The sequence below is a fragment of the Orycteropus afer genome, unplaced genomic scaffold (genome assembly GCF_000298275.1).
Source record: "Orycteropus afer afer isolate SDZICR_OR568_19922 unplaced genomic scaffold, OryAfe1.0 scaffold00020, whole genome shotgun sequence".
Lineage (NCBI taxonomy): Eukaryota > Metazoa > Chordata > Mammalia > Tubulidentata > Orycteropodidae > Orycteropus > Orycteropus afer.
In genome coordinates, this window is record NW_006921607.1 from 11,600,399 (window position 1) to 11,615,784 (window position 15,386).

The 15,386-nt window shown below is 42.5% G+C and overlaps 1 protein-coding gene across 1 annotated transcript in view; it reads right to left on the bottom strand.

Moving 5' to 3' along the window:
• The window catches only part of RBM12 (RNA binding motif protein 12), a 31,397-nt gene continuing 16,011 nt past the window's right edge, over nt 1–15,386 (bottom strand). Inside the window, 15 exon segments of the mRNA XM_042783589.1 lie at nt 1–141; nt 258–494; nt 697–830; nt 2,996–3,047; nt 3,296–3,350; nt 3,456–3,589; nt 3,670–3,729; nt 3,824–3,910; nt 4,045–4,131; nt 4,237–4,326; nt 4,483–4,563; nt 4,697–4,768; nt 4,856–4,930; nt 5,086–5,265; nt 5,355–5,483. Coding sequence (XP_042639523.1) covers nt 1–141; nt 258–494; nt 697–830; nt 2,996–3,047; nt 3,296–3,350; nt 3,456–3,589; nt 3,670–3,729; nt 3,824–3,910; nt 4,045–4,131; nt 4,237–4,326; nt 4,483–4,563; nt 4,697–4,768; nt 4,856–4,930; nt 5,086–5,265; nt 5,355–5,483 — 1,614 coding nt within the window.

Consider the following 15,386-nt stretch of genomic DNA (forward strand, 5'->3'; position numbering starts at 1 on the left):
CTAGGCCTGGGGGACCTGTGAAGGCCCCTTTGCTGGGAGTGGAAGCGGCTTGAGTGGGGCCCAACCTTGGGCCTTAAAATAAGAGACCAGTTGCGTAGGCACTTCTGCAAGCACAGTCTGCGCCAATGCTTCCCGAGGGGCCTGCCGGGAGAAGAGGGGCAAGGTCAGTGGTGATCATAGTGGCCTCCCAAGGTCTACATTTCATGGGGTAAAAGAGCAAATATCTTTGAGGCCTATCAGGGAGAGGCCCTACTCACATTCTGGAAGCGGTGGTAGGGCACAAACTGTACTATGTCACGGACAGCTGCCTCCCCAGAGCGTGTGCGCAGGGGCCCACCATCAGCATCCAGCTGCTCCATGGCCTCGAAATCAGCGCCACCCACACCCACGATGATCACTGACATGGGCAGGTTTGAGGCACGCACCACAGCCTCATGTGTGGCCTCCACGTCGGTCACAGCACCGTCAGTCAGCAGCAGCAGCACGAAGTATTGCTGAGGGGTAAACCAAGTCAGATGCTAAGGCTGACCTTCCCTCCCAAACTCCTTGGAGATAGCTCACAATAATACCCTTGTCCAAAAGACTACTCCTCCAAAATATTTTGAAAATTAATAAAAACCCAGCCACACATTCCCACACTGAAAATAAGTCCCTGAAAATAAGACCAAGACCACTGTTACCACCCAAGCTCCTTACCGAGGCAGTCCTTTGATGTGCAGCCTGAGCTGCAAACCTGGCCACATGGTTGATGATGGGTGCAAAGTTGGTAGGGCCATAAAGGCGAACTTGGGGCAGAGCTTGGCGGTAGGCATCCACAATGCCCTGGATCCCTGCAGAGAAAGTGGGCAAAAACACTGTAAATTCCTGGGGACAGTATATGGGTCATAAGTCCTGAGATAGTGTATTTTACTGCATCTTACGGGAGATGCTTAGCACTCAGGCAATTTACTCCTGTAACTCATAGTAAAAAAAAAAAAAAAGAATTAAATGAAACTCACTGCCGTCGAGGCGTTTGAGTCATAGCAACTCCTCCTTGGGTTTCCGAGGTGGTATCTCTATGGAAGTAGATTGCCCACAGTCTTCCCTCCAAGGAGTGGCTGGTGGGTTTGAACTACCAGCCTTCTGGTTAGCAGTCAAGTGCCTTAGGCACTACACCACCAGAGCTCCTGTGACTCATAGTACTTAACCCTATTTAACAAAGGCTTAAAGAGACGAGACTTGCCCTAATTGCAGCTCGAATTAAAACCCAAATTAGAGGGATCTCACTGCATATCAGATTATAAAATACTTTATAAAATAATGAATTACAATCCACTTAAGATTAAATAATTAATAGTGGAGAAGGAAAGCAAATGTAAAAGGAGCAACTACAAAATCACCGACAGTCATCATAGAGATAACTGATCTAGGCAAGGATCATCAATGAATGCTAAAAGGGTAAAAATTAATGAGTGACCAGACATTTACATAGCCTCAAGACATTTATTAATTATTGTTGTTGTTATGTGCCGTCGAGTCGGACCCGACTCATAGCAACCACTCCTTGGGTGTCTGAGGCAGTATCACTAAGGAAGTAGATTGCCCAACCTTCCTTCCAAGGAGTGGCTGGTGGGTTTGAACCACCAGCCTCCTGGTTAGCAGTCAAGTGTCTTAAGCACTATGCTACCAGAGCTCCCTTTGTAATTTATTAATTACAAAGGGAAAATCAGTACTTAAATAATAGAAAAACTTGTTAGACACTACCTTAACCAAGTGGTCAAAGTTAACGTGACTAGTAATGGGACAAATCAACATCATGTGCCTCCTGATATGATGCACTGGGAAGGACACACAGCCTCAATTCTGTGGTATTTCCCATCAAAAATGCAGAACATGATTCTAATCATGAGGAAATTTCAGGTAAACTCAAGGGATACTCTACAAAGCGTCGGGTTTTTAAACTCTTCAAAAATGTCAATATCATGTAAGACATGAAGAACTCTTCCAGATTAAAATATAGGACAACTGAATGCAATGGGTAATCTAGGATTTTATTTCACTATAAAAGACATTAGGAAAATTGACAAAGTATGAATAAACTCCATAGATTAAAGTATTGTGATGGTGTTAATTTCCTGTTTTTCAGAATTATACTATGGTTATATAAGAGAATGCCTTTCATTTCAGGAAATACCAAAATATTTAGGGGTAAAGGGCCATGTGAATGACGATACGCCAATTTGGTAGGACCACAGAGGTAAACTATGGATCAGGGCTTACTCTCTGTAACCTATTCTTGAACATTTCAGGGGAAAAAGGGAGGTGGAGAAAAAAAAAAGAAAGCAAAGTAGTAGATATGGCAATTAACTTTTGAAGAACCTAGCCTGATCCCTAAGCTCCAGAACCTCAACCCCTGTAACTATTCTTATAATTCTTCTCTGTGTCTGAATTTATGTCCAAATAAATTAAAAAACACAGATCTTATTGAGTCAGGTCAAGTTTTCCATTTAGCTTTTTGCCTACCTAGAGGCGCTGGAGAACCACAAGGTCAGAAAGCACCAGTCAGCAGGGTTTAGTTACCTTCTAGACAAAAGAGCTTGGGGGACTCAGGCAAAAAGTAGCCTGCAGGGAGGCAGCAAGGCTTCCAGTGATGCCCTGAGTCCTCCAGAATTCATCAGGGGTCAACAGTAAGGCCTAATAATATAAAAGGTACCATTTTTTAGAGGGCACTTAATATGTGCTAGGCTTACTGTGTCAAAACCTGCTTTATACATATCCTGTCCTTGCATATTCAAAATCCTGTATGATTTTACCTCATGAAACCAAAGTATACAGAGATTAAGCAATTTACCACGTAGCATGACAAAGACCTTAATCTAAACAGTCTGACTCCAGAAGCTTAAGTTCTAAAAACCTAATCTTCTGGACAATGAGGTCAGGTATTTGCCCCCTAACTTTCCCTTGCCTGCCTGGGCTGGGCCCTCTAGGTGAAGACAGTAATGCTTCTGTGACTTACCTGCACAATAGGGGTTACTGGGGTTGAAGTTCAAGGCAAATTCATGGGAGACCTGAGGGTGAGAATGAAAATAAGGTTCTTTCCCCACTTTATGCCAAGAAAAAGGGCACTATGGCATGTACTGAGCATCTTACAGGAGATATTTAGTACTTAGCACTTGCTGTATACATGTATGTAGGGATGCAGCCTTACATCTCCCTATAAATCTGGTTGCCAGGCAGCAAGTAAATTAGGTGCATCCTCCAAAACAAGAACCTTGAAACTGAAAACAGGAGTGGGGAAGAGGACAGGAAAGCTCACCTGCCAGTCAGGGGGCACCTGAGCCCCAAATCCAAATGCTGGGAACAGCTTGTCCCTGTGGGAGGACAGTGAGTTGGGAAGGAGGCAATGAGGGGACTATAAGCCCATAGACTGAAATATCTGCCAGAAACAGGGATGGGCAAGAAAACCTGTTACTCACGAGTCATAGTCCTGAACCACACTACCCACGCTCCACAGTGCTGTAAGGTACTCATTGACACCCGTTGGACTCAGGTAGTGCAGGGAATCAGGTGAAGAGGGGTCTCCATTTGAACCAGTGAAGTCCACACCTACCTGGGAAGAGATGATGAAGGGCAATGAAGGTTAACTTTAAGCGCCATACCTGCCCTCTTGGCCCTGGGACGGCAACTTACAGTGAAGTTGATTTGACAGCCTCCCATCACATAGTCCAAGAAGGAATACTCCGTTTCTATCTGCAGACAAAACCAGGGTCATGGCCAGAGTGATAGAGATTAGTTTCATGGAGCTCAGGGGTCAGAGCTTGGGTCACAGGGGTTATTGTTTCACCTGGCAAGTCTTGATGCAGACAATTCCTGAGTTTTTGTAGTTTTTCTTCTTCTGCTGCTTCTCAGGATGAATGCATTCAAAGTTGGCCTGGTGAGGAAAGAAAAATTAGGGCAGGAAACTCTCAGAGCATCAGCCAAGGACTTGAGCTGCCCTCCCCTCATTCTCCCTGGGGCTGCAGTCCTCGAGGCCCACTGACACCCTTGAGCATGGCCAACACTCACTGGGACTGACTGGAGCTGGGCCACGGTAGTGTGGAAAGTGCCAATGAGGTCATGTGAGCCATCACTATCATAGTCTGAGCATCGTACCTGGTGGGAAGGTATGTGTGGGTATATTACTACACAGAGACAGGAGAGTAAGCCCTTCCTAGGGCTGCCTGTCTCTGTTCAGGCCACACAGAACAAGCTCCTTACTTGGATGGGTGTGCTGAGATCTCCCCCACAGAAGTGCTGAAGGGGGACTGAGAAGCACTTCCATGTAGGGTTCAGGTTGTTCTTGATTACCTAGAAGATAAGGCCTCCAGTGAGGTTTGGCCTGGCCCACTGGAGCTTGCCACCCTTTTCTACCCATCTGCAGTTCCTTTTTTCCTATTTCAAACCCTGGTCCCAGACCCCAGATTCTCTCCAAACCAATCCTACCCAATCCCAAGGGTCTCATACCTCAGATCTGTAGGTAAGGTGCCATTTCCCGTCACCTTGGCGGAAGAACTCCAGGAATGGGTCCGATTTTCCTAGGAAGTCCTGACAAACCAGAGACTCCAGTTTTAAGGTTTGGGAGAGACAACTACTATACCAGTCCTCTGTCCCCACTCCTCCCATACACATCATCCCAGTCCCTTATTCTTGGATTCCTAGGCCCTCTTTCCAGACACACCTTCTTATCTAGGTTTCTGGCCTCCACCTCCATGGTTATTACACGATTATCCTTTAGCTCTTGAGCTGAGACCTAGGTTGGGGAGGCAGGAGACTGTATCATTCATGAATTCCTCATTAATTTAACCCACACCTCCATTCTTACTGGGTTTTCTCTTACCATGATGGTTCCCTGCCCAGCAGGTTTTCCAGCCTTCAGCATCAAGGGTAGAGTTATTGTCTGGCTGGACACAATCTAAGGGAAAGCAGGGGCAGGGGGTCAAGATCTAGGGCAGGGTTAGGTTGGGTCCTGCTTGGCACCTCCAAGTTCCAAGCAGGCTGAGATGTCTGATAGATAGGATTCTTAACAGAACCTGGGTCTGAAGGTTCTCAATCCCTGGTCCTGCATACCTGACCCAGGGAACACTCAGCTCCTCCTAGGAAGTCATCGTCCGCCAGCTCAGGTGTCTTGTTATCTATGTCATAGATGCCAAAGCGGAGCTTTTGGACTGTTTCAAAGTGGTACTCAAGCTGCAGAGTCTTGGAGAACTCAGGGTTTGAACAGTTCCGTACTCGCTCAGTCCGGCCAAGCTGTAGGCATACGCCAGTAAGCATTAGTTACCCACTCCCTCAAAACACTGCTAGCATCCCTCTATAACCTTAACTCCCATGGTTCTCACCTCAGTCCAGTTGCCCCCTCCCACATCCTGTAATAGAACGCAGAGTGGGTCTGACTTGGAGCCGATGTCTTTGTCTATGAGGTGGTCACAGGAAATGGACAGCTGAACCAAGGTCACGCAGCGGGCCATCTGGGAAAAAGGAATTGGGTCAAGCACCAGGGACGTTTCTCCCCCACTCCCTGATGGGCCCAGTTCAGGAAGGCCAAGAGCCTGCATCTACCCCTAGGGCACTCAAAGAAGAGAAGTCACTATAGCTTCGATGTTCCCAACCCCCTAGGTAAGCTCAATGGGATAGGAGATGGTAGTTAGAAACAACCCTAGTCCAAGGACATGAGGAGAAGATATAGAAAAAGTATACTGGCCTCCATCCTTTGACATCCAAACTAGTCTTCATCTTAAAATAAGTCCTAATTCCAATAATACTCCCTACATCTGAACTCTAACCTTGATTTCCCCAGAAACCAATCTCACTGACCCCCTTACTGGCCCCAGCTCAGACCCTAATCCAAGTTCCAATCTTAACACTGCCCAAATGTCCCAGATGCTGTCCCCCAAAAAGTACTTCCTCCAATGATTTCCCATTAACCTTGTATCCTGACGTAGAATTACCTCAAAACCCACCCTCTACATCCACCTGGTTCTCCTAAGCCACGAATATTGCACTCCTCACCACTCCCACTGCCACTAACCTGTCCAAGTCATCACTTTCCACCTGACTTACAGCATTAGGTTGGTCTCCCTATTCCATACCATCTCCACCCCAACAGGCTATTCTCAATATAGCAAGTAGGGTGATCCTATTTAAAACATAAGGCACATCATGTCATACTCTGCCCAAACCCTCTGATTTTCCACTGCACTTAGAAAAAATGCAAACTCACCCATGGCCTACAAGGTCTGGAAAGATCTACATTTTTCTAACCTCATCTCCTAACACTTTTTCTTGTTTGCTCCATTCTGGCCACACTGGTCTTTTTGCCTACCATCCCTCAAGTAGAGCAAGCTTTTCTCTACCTCTAAGTTTCTGCAGGTAGGAATTGTTCTTCCCCGAAATTATCCACATGGTTTGTTCTTCTCTCAGTTCCTCTACATCTTTATTCAAAATCATCCTCCCCAAAATCATGCCTCTTCTGACTGCTCCAAAATTGCAACTCTACTGACACTGACATGTCACATACCCCCTTCCTAATTATTTTTTCTCTTTAGCATTTATTACTATCTAACATATTACATATATTTTGCTTATTCATTTTCCCCATCAGACAATTATTAACTCCATCAAGGGATATTTGTATGCTTCATTACCCTATCCCTATCCCAAGCATCTAGACAATAAATATATTCTGAATGAAATCTAAAACGCCATCTCCACCCCCAGCTCCCAACCCATCCATTTGCAAACTGACTTCCTTCTTGGCCCTATGTCAGCACTGAGCTTCTCTAGTTCACCCATCTCATCTGCTGCAAACACTTTCCACTTACACAGGTCACCATGGTCACTCCATTAGTCCTTCCTCCTACAACCAGCTTAACAATTATCCTCAAATCCCTCACTATCTCTATGACTCCTATGACCCATATACCTGCAGGACCTCTACACCAGGACTGTAGCCAAGTTCTTACCTCTCACTGCACTTGACTCAGCATTCCAGTTTTCCCAGTACTACATCTTAGGATAGGAGCTCTGGTAGCACAGTGCCTAAGGCTTAAGTACTAACCAGAAGGCTGGTGGTTCAAACACACCAGCCACTCCTTAGAAGACTGGGCAATCTACTTCTGTAGAGATACTGCTTTGGAAACCCAAGGAGGGGTTGGTATGAGTCAGATTTGATTCCATGGCAGTGAGTTATACCCTTGGATGCCTCCAGCCTCAACACCCCCTACAGTGACCCTCACTCCCTCTCCCTCAGTCCAGTTAGTGTTATTTCAATCTTGGTGCCTCATGATCCCCATCTAGAATGCTGCTATCAACCAAGGTTGGAATGATTCTTAAGAGTTCAATTGCTCCTCCATAACAGCTCTGCTTGAATGCATGCAACAATGGAAAACCTATCACTCTTACAATCCACTGATCAGAAAGTCCAGGCCCATTAAGTCCTATCCCAAACTGAACAAAATCTGTTGAATTCTCACTTCTACACATCAGTCCTGTTCCTTACCCAGTCTAGAGTTATACAGGAAAGTCAATTGCATTTCCCTATGAGGATTCGTCTGGTAAGTGGAAGGAGTAAACAACCATAGCTAAAATCATCCTATTTATTTGGCTATTGCTCTCAGAATGTGAACTGGAGACTTCTGACTATCCTGATTGCCCTCATGGAAGTTCCTCAAGGGCAGATCCAGAGTAGAACACCTCTGCTCAAGGGAGCTAGAGCACAACCTCACCCAAATCATAATCTGAACTCCACACTTCTCACCTAACATGTTCCCTAAGGCATTATCTGCACAGCAGTGACAAATGAAAAAGAATGCTAGTTCACTAGTACTGAGAACAGTAAAAACTATACATAGATTAAAAGTCCATCAATTATGTGGTGAGTATAAGTCCCTGGGTGGCGCAAATGGTTTGCACTTGGCTACTAACTGACAAGCTTGGTGTTTTGAATAGGCATACGTATGGTAAACAGCTCCTATGGCTAGCACTGAAATTGTGCCCATCTAACATCTGACACTTATCTTTTAGATATTGTTACCATAATATCCTTGAAAGCAAGGATGGTGAGACTTCATCTCATGCACTTTTGACATGTTATCAGGAGGGACCAGTCCCTGGAGAATGACATCATGCTTGGTAGAGAGTCAGCAAAAAAGAGAAAGACCCTCAACAAGATGAACTGACACCGTGGCTGCAACAATGGATTCAGACATAGCAATGATTGTGAGGATTACATAGCATTATTTCTTTCTGTTGTACATAGAGTCACTACGAGTAAGAAATGACTCTACAGCACTAACAACCGTAATATCAGCTCAAAAATAAAAGTCAAACTTGTTAATCCTTTACTTATTTTGGCACTGCATGAAAATTACAACTGTACCTTCCATACTTTCTGATAAAATTAGTCTGATATGATCAAAGTAATTTTATTTTTCAAGTTTCTCTTCTTCCTACACTCAGCAGAGCACAGCTGACAATGTAAATTACAGGATTCACCCACATTTTCACGTCTTCTTTCAGTCATTACTGTCAGCATCGGTGTCATGCAAACCTGCAAACCTTTCATCCATTTCTGTGTGAAGTTCTTATCAGCCATTTGTTTCTTTAGTCTCTGATGTCTTTCAACTTTGACATTCTATTCTTGATAGAGATTGAATTCTTCTCTGAGAGACTCCTTAATACTTCTTTTTCATCATCAAAATAATCTTGGAGGGCTTTCAAATCCAGGGCGGCATCATGGAAGTTCATACTAGAATCCTGAAACCTCTTTTGAACAGGGTAAATACAAATGAGTGCTTTGTTTCAAAATCTTAACAAAGTTAGAAAATCCTAACTCCACATCCTTATATAGCTGCTTCGGGTTACTTCTTGTTACACTGGCCTCATTTTCATCAGCTATCATGTCCTGAAGAACTTGAAATAGCTCCTCAGGGTATCTGTTGAGGTGTTCACTGCTTCTGTCCTTGCCCTCCACCCAGTTTTGGACTCTGATTTAACAACCACAGGCAGGACATTTCTGAGTCTTCCCCAGCACTGTGTTGAATGAGAGTAGAACACACAGGGAGCTTCAATGGTTCCCAAAAAATGTGACCATCACTGTGCGCTGCTTGGTTGCACATACACCACCAAGTTGAACGTGTGTCACAATTCACAAACACTGGCACGTTGTTCTTCTCACTTATTCTTTGGTAAGTATCATTCACATGTCCAGCCATCACAGCAGCACTGTCATAGCACTGTGATCAACAATCTTGTAGCTCCAGTCCATCCTTCTCTAGCTGCTTCAAGATGCCTTCAACTAAGCTCTCAGCATCCTTTTGGCTTACCCATTAAAACCAAGAAAAGACCCTATACATGGACTATATTCCTCTCAAAATCAATTTCCATATCTCACACTAGTTCTGATTATCTGCTCAGAATGTGCCCGATCAGGAGTGGAACTGAACAAGAGACCACAGTACTTGGCTTTACAAATGTTTCTTAGTAAACTCTGGCAAACACAGGATGCCATCAGGTGGATGAGTTCATTCTGGACAACCAGTGAAAAATAAGATATGAATTTAAGATGATTTTCCTTCATGACAGGGTCAAAGATGGCCAGCAGTTAAAAGAAACCAAGGCAAATGCCCATATTGGAGTCATCATCCAGTGACTTGCAAAGTCAAGTGTTCTTGCAAAGCCAAGTTCTGATTCACAAGGAATTTTACGCAGTGAAGGATTCTTGTCAAGATATCAACTACTTCTGGTTTTCCCTCTCAATCTGTGATTGAAGTTTTACATCAATAAATCCTGTTTACAGCTAAATTTCTTTCCACTGTGTGAAGCACTCACAATGACTCTTGGCATTATTATGAACAATAATCCTTTCAGGTTCTGTCCACTGGTTGAATTTACTTTCCTGGTCAATTATAGATTGACAGTCTGACTGGCCAGAGAAAACAACAGATACAAAATGCAGTTTTTAGTAGAGTCTATTCGACTAGCTGTGAGAAAGTAATTTCCTCATTGTGACCATTTTCCCAATTTCTTCTTGTACCAAGTTTTGTTCATTAAGTGATTATTTGTTGGTAGGAAAGGCCTCTCACTGTTCTGGACATACCTCAAACCTAGTTTTATTATTTCTGTCCTCAACCCATCAGGAGAACTGCTTTTCTAGTCTCCTTGTCAAACTTCAGAAGTCCAATGTCATGCTGTTCAACCACGTTTGGTATGGTAATTTGATACTCTTCGATACCATCTAGTTCACTAAGTTCAATGTCATCAGGTGGAATCTCATTAATAAACTCAGTATCACCACTACAACCACTTTTTCCCTTCCTGTCATGTCCACATTTTCTCTGGTAGCCTCATTCTTAACCTCGCTAGACTCAGATGTATTTGACTTGACCTCTTCCTTGGCTTGTGATGCATTTGTACTGGATCCACCTTTGGATTCTAACAAACTTGCAGCAGGTACAGGCAACATGTCAAATTACTTTCTCTGGGCTTTTCCAAGGGCAAAAATTTGCTGGACTTCTTGGATTCCTCTGCTTCCAACTTTCGTCTCTTGCGTCCTCCCACTCTACTTTCCTCCTTCTTCATGAAGAAACGTTTCATAGTCTTCCTACACAATATTCTGAAATAAGTAACAGCACTTTCAGTAAGAACATTCTCTCACAGAAATTTAGGTATCAAATTCAGTTGTCAGACTGCTGTTTGGCTTTTATATGCATTGATGTCTACTGTGCTAGAGGAAGGATATTAGGCCATACCAAGTTAACAGAAGCTACTCAGTGGTGCCCCCTTCAAGTGGCACCCAGGGCATGTGCCATACGTACCATAACTTAGGTATGTCTCTGGGTTCAAACCCACCCAGTGGTGCCATGGAAAAAAGGCCTGGTAATCTAATCTGCTTCCATAAATATTACAGCCAAAAAAGCCCTGTGGAGCTTAGATCTACTCTGTAACACATGGGATCACCATGAATCAGAATCAACTTGATGGCAACAGGTTTGGTTTATTAGCAAGTAAATTACGGCTCATCCAAACAATGGAATGCTGAGAAGCAGCTATGAAACAAGGCAAAATTATACTGATGTTATAGGGGAAAAAAAAAACAAAAAACAGTAAGAGTAGGATTTCATTTTAAACTTCAATCGCATGTGCAGATACAATGGATTTAAATACATATGTAAAGGAAATACACAAAGCGATAAAGAAAACGTCCCAAATAAAAGCAATTTTAATTATTTCTGAAGAACGTGAATGTTATGTTCTCTACACAATTCTTCACTGTTTCAACATTTTATACTTACTTTGTATTTTTAAAGGACCTCACATTTGCTTTTCCCTAATCCATGCTTTAGAATGACTATTCATTCTAAAGACTCTTAAGCCTTTGGTCCAATAACCTCCACCTTGAATAAACTTCAAGGTTTATTGTTTCCTGCCTCCTTCTCTAGCACTGTCATCCTTGATGCCAGCTTCTGGAGTCTTGTCTCTAATTAGAAGCTCTGTAGTATTGTCCATGATCCTGAGGTTTCAGAGCTAAACTCTCTAGAAGAGCCACCTTGCTACACAATTCCAGAGGGCACAGCATTTAGTAATTGTTTGATATGGTGGTCCTGCATCCCTAGTTCAACCTTCAAAGCCCTTCCCAGACTGACACCTGCCCTACTTCCTGCCATTTTCCCACACACCCTACCATCCCAAAATATTTCTGGTAATTTACCCAGACACACACACAAACCACACACACCCTTTTTCCTGCCTATCAAATGCCTTCTCATTCAAGATTCTACTATTATTCCTTTATGAAGCCTTGACCATCTTCCCCAAGAAGGATTTTATTACCTCTCCTCTAGATGACTACAATGGTTGCTTCCCCAGTCTCTCTGCAATCACACCTGCATGTTTAGTCTCCAATGAGCAAGCAGAATAAAAGATCCTGTCATTCCTCTTAAAACTCTTGTAATGCCTTCCAAAAACACTCAAAATAAAATCCAAGTTCTTAATAGAGTCTACAAGGCTGTGCAAGACCTGGCCCTTGCATATTTAATCATCTAACTACCCTCTCCCTTGCTCACCATGCTCTAGGTTGTCCTTTCTGAGCCACAAAATCAATTTCATTCCAGCTCAGGGTCTTTCTGTGCTGACTCCCAGAAAATAAGCTGTATTAGAGTAGAATTATGTCTGGTTTGTCCATCCTTATCTCTCTAGTACCTACCCTATAGTTAAGCACTTGGTAAATATTTAGTCACTGACTTAAGTGTTTAGACTACTATATCATAAATTTTACCTGTCTACCACCACAGGGAGTTCTGGTGGGGTAGTGCCTAAGGCATCTGACTGCTAACCAGAAGGCTGGTTGTTCAAACCCACCAGCCACTCCTCAGAAGGAAGGTTGGGCAATCTACTTCCATAGTGATACTGCCTCGGAAACCCAAGGAGGGGTCGCTATGACTCAGATCCGATTCAACGGCAGTGAGTTTGTTTTTTTTGGTTTGCTACCTGCATAGGAACTCTGGTGGCACAGTGGTTAAGGCAGTCTGCTAACCAAAAGGTCAGTGATTCGAACCCACCAGCTTCTCTGTGGGAGAAAGATGAGCCAGTCTGCTTCCATAAAGATTTACACCCTAGGAAATCCTATGGGGCAGTTCTACTCCCATAGGGTCACTATGAGTTGGAACTGACTTGATGGCAGTAGGTGGGTTTGTCTTCCCCCAAAACCTATGGGCTCCTTGGTACTATGACTGGGCATTACCTCTATCTCCCCAACACTAATACTTAGTTGGTACCCATAACCATTTGCTGAAGGAACAGTGAATGTATTTTTGCTAAACTAAAACATTCAGGTCTTTTTTATTTAAACTAATGTCCAGCAGTAAATCTTCTATATCATGCCTTTGCAAAATTGAGCTCTAAAACTTAAATGAAGAACTCCCACAAGTCAATATCAAATGACAATCTAACTAAAATACGGGCAAAAGATTTATCTGATATCTCATAAAGTAAAAGGAAGGAATCAGCAATAAGCATACACTTCATAAAGTAAAAACGACAAATCAACAATAAGCGTATGAAGAAACGATCAACAGTATCAATCATCAGGGAAAGTCATAATCAGATACTATTACACATCTGCCACATTGGCTAAAATTAAAAAAAAAAAAACAAAAAAAAACCTGACAATACAGAATGTTGGTGAAGACACAGAACTCTCATACACTGTTAATGAACAGATTAAATATACCACTTTTGAAAGCACCTGGCAGCTTATTAGAAAACTAAACATATACTTAGATCAAGAGCAATTGCATGCTTAGGTTTTTACCCCAAAGAAATAAAAACATTATGCTCACAAAAAGATTTATACAAGAATGTTTATAGCAACTTTATTCATAACACCAAAAAACCAAAAACCATGAAACAGCCCAGGTACCCACCAATATGAGAATGGATAAACAAACCATGGTATGCTTATATAATAAAAAAATACTCAACAACAAAAACTACTAATATCTCCAACAGGATGAATCAGAGGAATAAGTACAAATATTTCATTTATGAAGTTCCACATTAGACAAAACTAATCTACGGTGAGAAAGCGTCAGAGCAGTGGTTACTCTAGAACTCAGGGTTGGGGCGGAAAGTTCTACATTCTGATAGCAATGTGAGTCACAGGAATGTGTGCTTCTGTCATTAACATCTAGTGGTACACTGAAGTTATATACATTTTATTGTACGTAAATAACACTCCAAAAAACCCATAAACAAAGTTAAAGAATGTAAATGCTTAGGGGTGAAGTGTACTAATGCTTGCAACTTGTTTGAAATGCATTCAAAAATAAAAATGATTATCTAATGGAAACATAGGATAAAACAAATACAGAAAAATATAATCACAGAAACTAAATGGTGACTATGTGGGTATTCACTGTATAGGGTTTTCGACTTCCAGTATGCTAAAGTTTTCATAATAAAATACTAGGTGTGTGTATGTGGGAATTAAATACACGACTAGATTTATCCCTCCTAAGACTTTGCTGTGAACTACAAAAGCATTAGCAGTTATTACATATGGTGGTGAGGTTATAGCCAAGAACTGGAACTGCTGCCTTTTCCTCACTCCATCACTTCTCAATTATGCTTTTGGTCTGGGCCAAACACAAGCAGAGTGAGCCAGAAGCGACTTCCTATGCTAGGCTTTGATTTCTGGTGGGGGTATCAGGGCATCCTTTCCCAGTTTATTACACCACTTTCCCCAAAGTTGGTCCAATTCCGTACTTGTTCAGTTTTTTCTTTGAACCCAGACTGTCTTGGGCATGTGCGCGTTTCAGTATCATCTCAGGCTGGCTTCTCATCGATGCGTGCCACTACATTGGCCTGGGTTCTATTCTGAGAGGCAATAGCTTCCTGTGTAACCACACTGATGTTTTTCACAGATCTGCCTCCTTTTCTCTCTCATTGGAATTTGCAACTCTTTAGAAGCAAATCTTCATAATTTATAGTTTCTAACACATGAAACATACTCCCTTTTAAATTATCTAACCCATGGGTGTATTAATCTCTTCCAAATCCTGTTTTATCTCCTTTAAAATCTACCTGTAAGCCTACCTCTTACTGGAAATCTGAGATTACAACTCCTGGTTTATGTTATTCTATCATTCTACATCCCTTGAACCCTAAACCAGTCTCATCTGCTTTTCATTTCCATGCAGCTCCTGTGGAGTTGACTCTGACTCATGGCAACCCCATCTGTGTCATAACAGAACTGTGTTCATAGGGTTTCTAGTGGCTCATTTTTTGGAAGTTGATCACCAGGCCTTTCCTCCAAAGCATCTCTGGGTAGACTCAAACGTCCAACTTTTCAGTTAGCAGCTGTGCATGTTAACCGTTTTCATCATCCAGGGATTCGTTTTTCATCTAGTGCCATTATAATTAACCCATCTAGATTATTCAACCCCCTTACAGGATTGGCATTTTATAAAACCCTGTTAAGTATCAAAACTCAATCAGTCCTGAGAAATCTCAGAAATTTTGTCATTTAAATTTCTTATTTTTGTAAGATAGATCTTGCTAGGTCTTTTGTGTACCCTCTTTCTGTCACCTGAATATCTTGCCTCAAAACAAAAAAACCCATTAGCACTGAGTCAATTTAAACTCATAGCAATCCTGTAGGACAGAGCAGTTGCCCCACAGGGTTTCCAAGGCTGTAAATCTTTACAGAAGCATGCATCTTTCCCTGCAGAGCAATCCATGGGCTTGAACCACTAATCTTTCAGTCAGAAGACCAGCACTTAACCATTAGATCACAAGGGCTCCTTACATTTTACCTAGATGCCTGTAATAGGCTTCTAACTGACCTATTTCCACTCCAACTTCCTTCATATTTG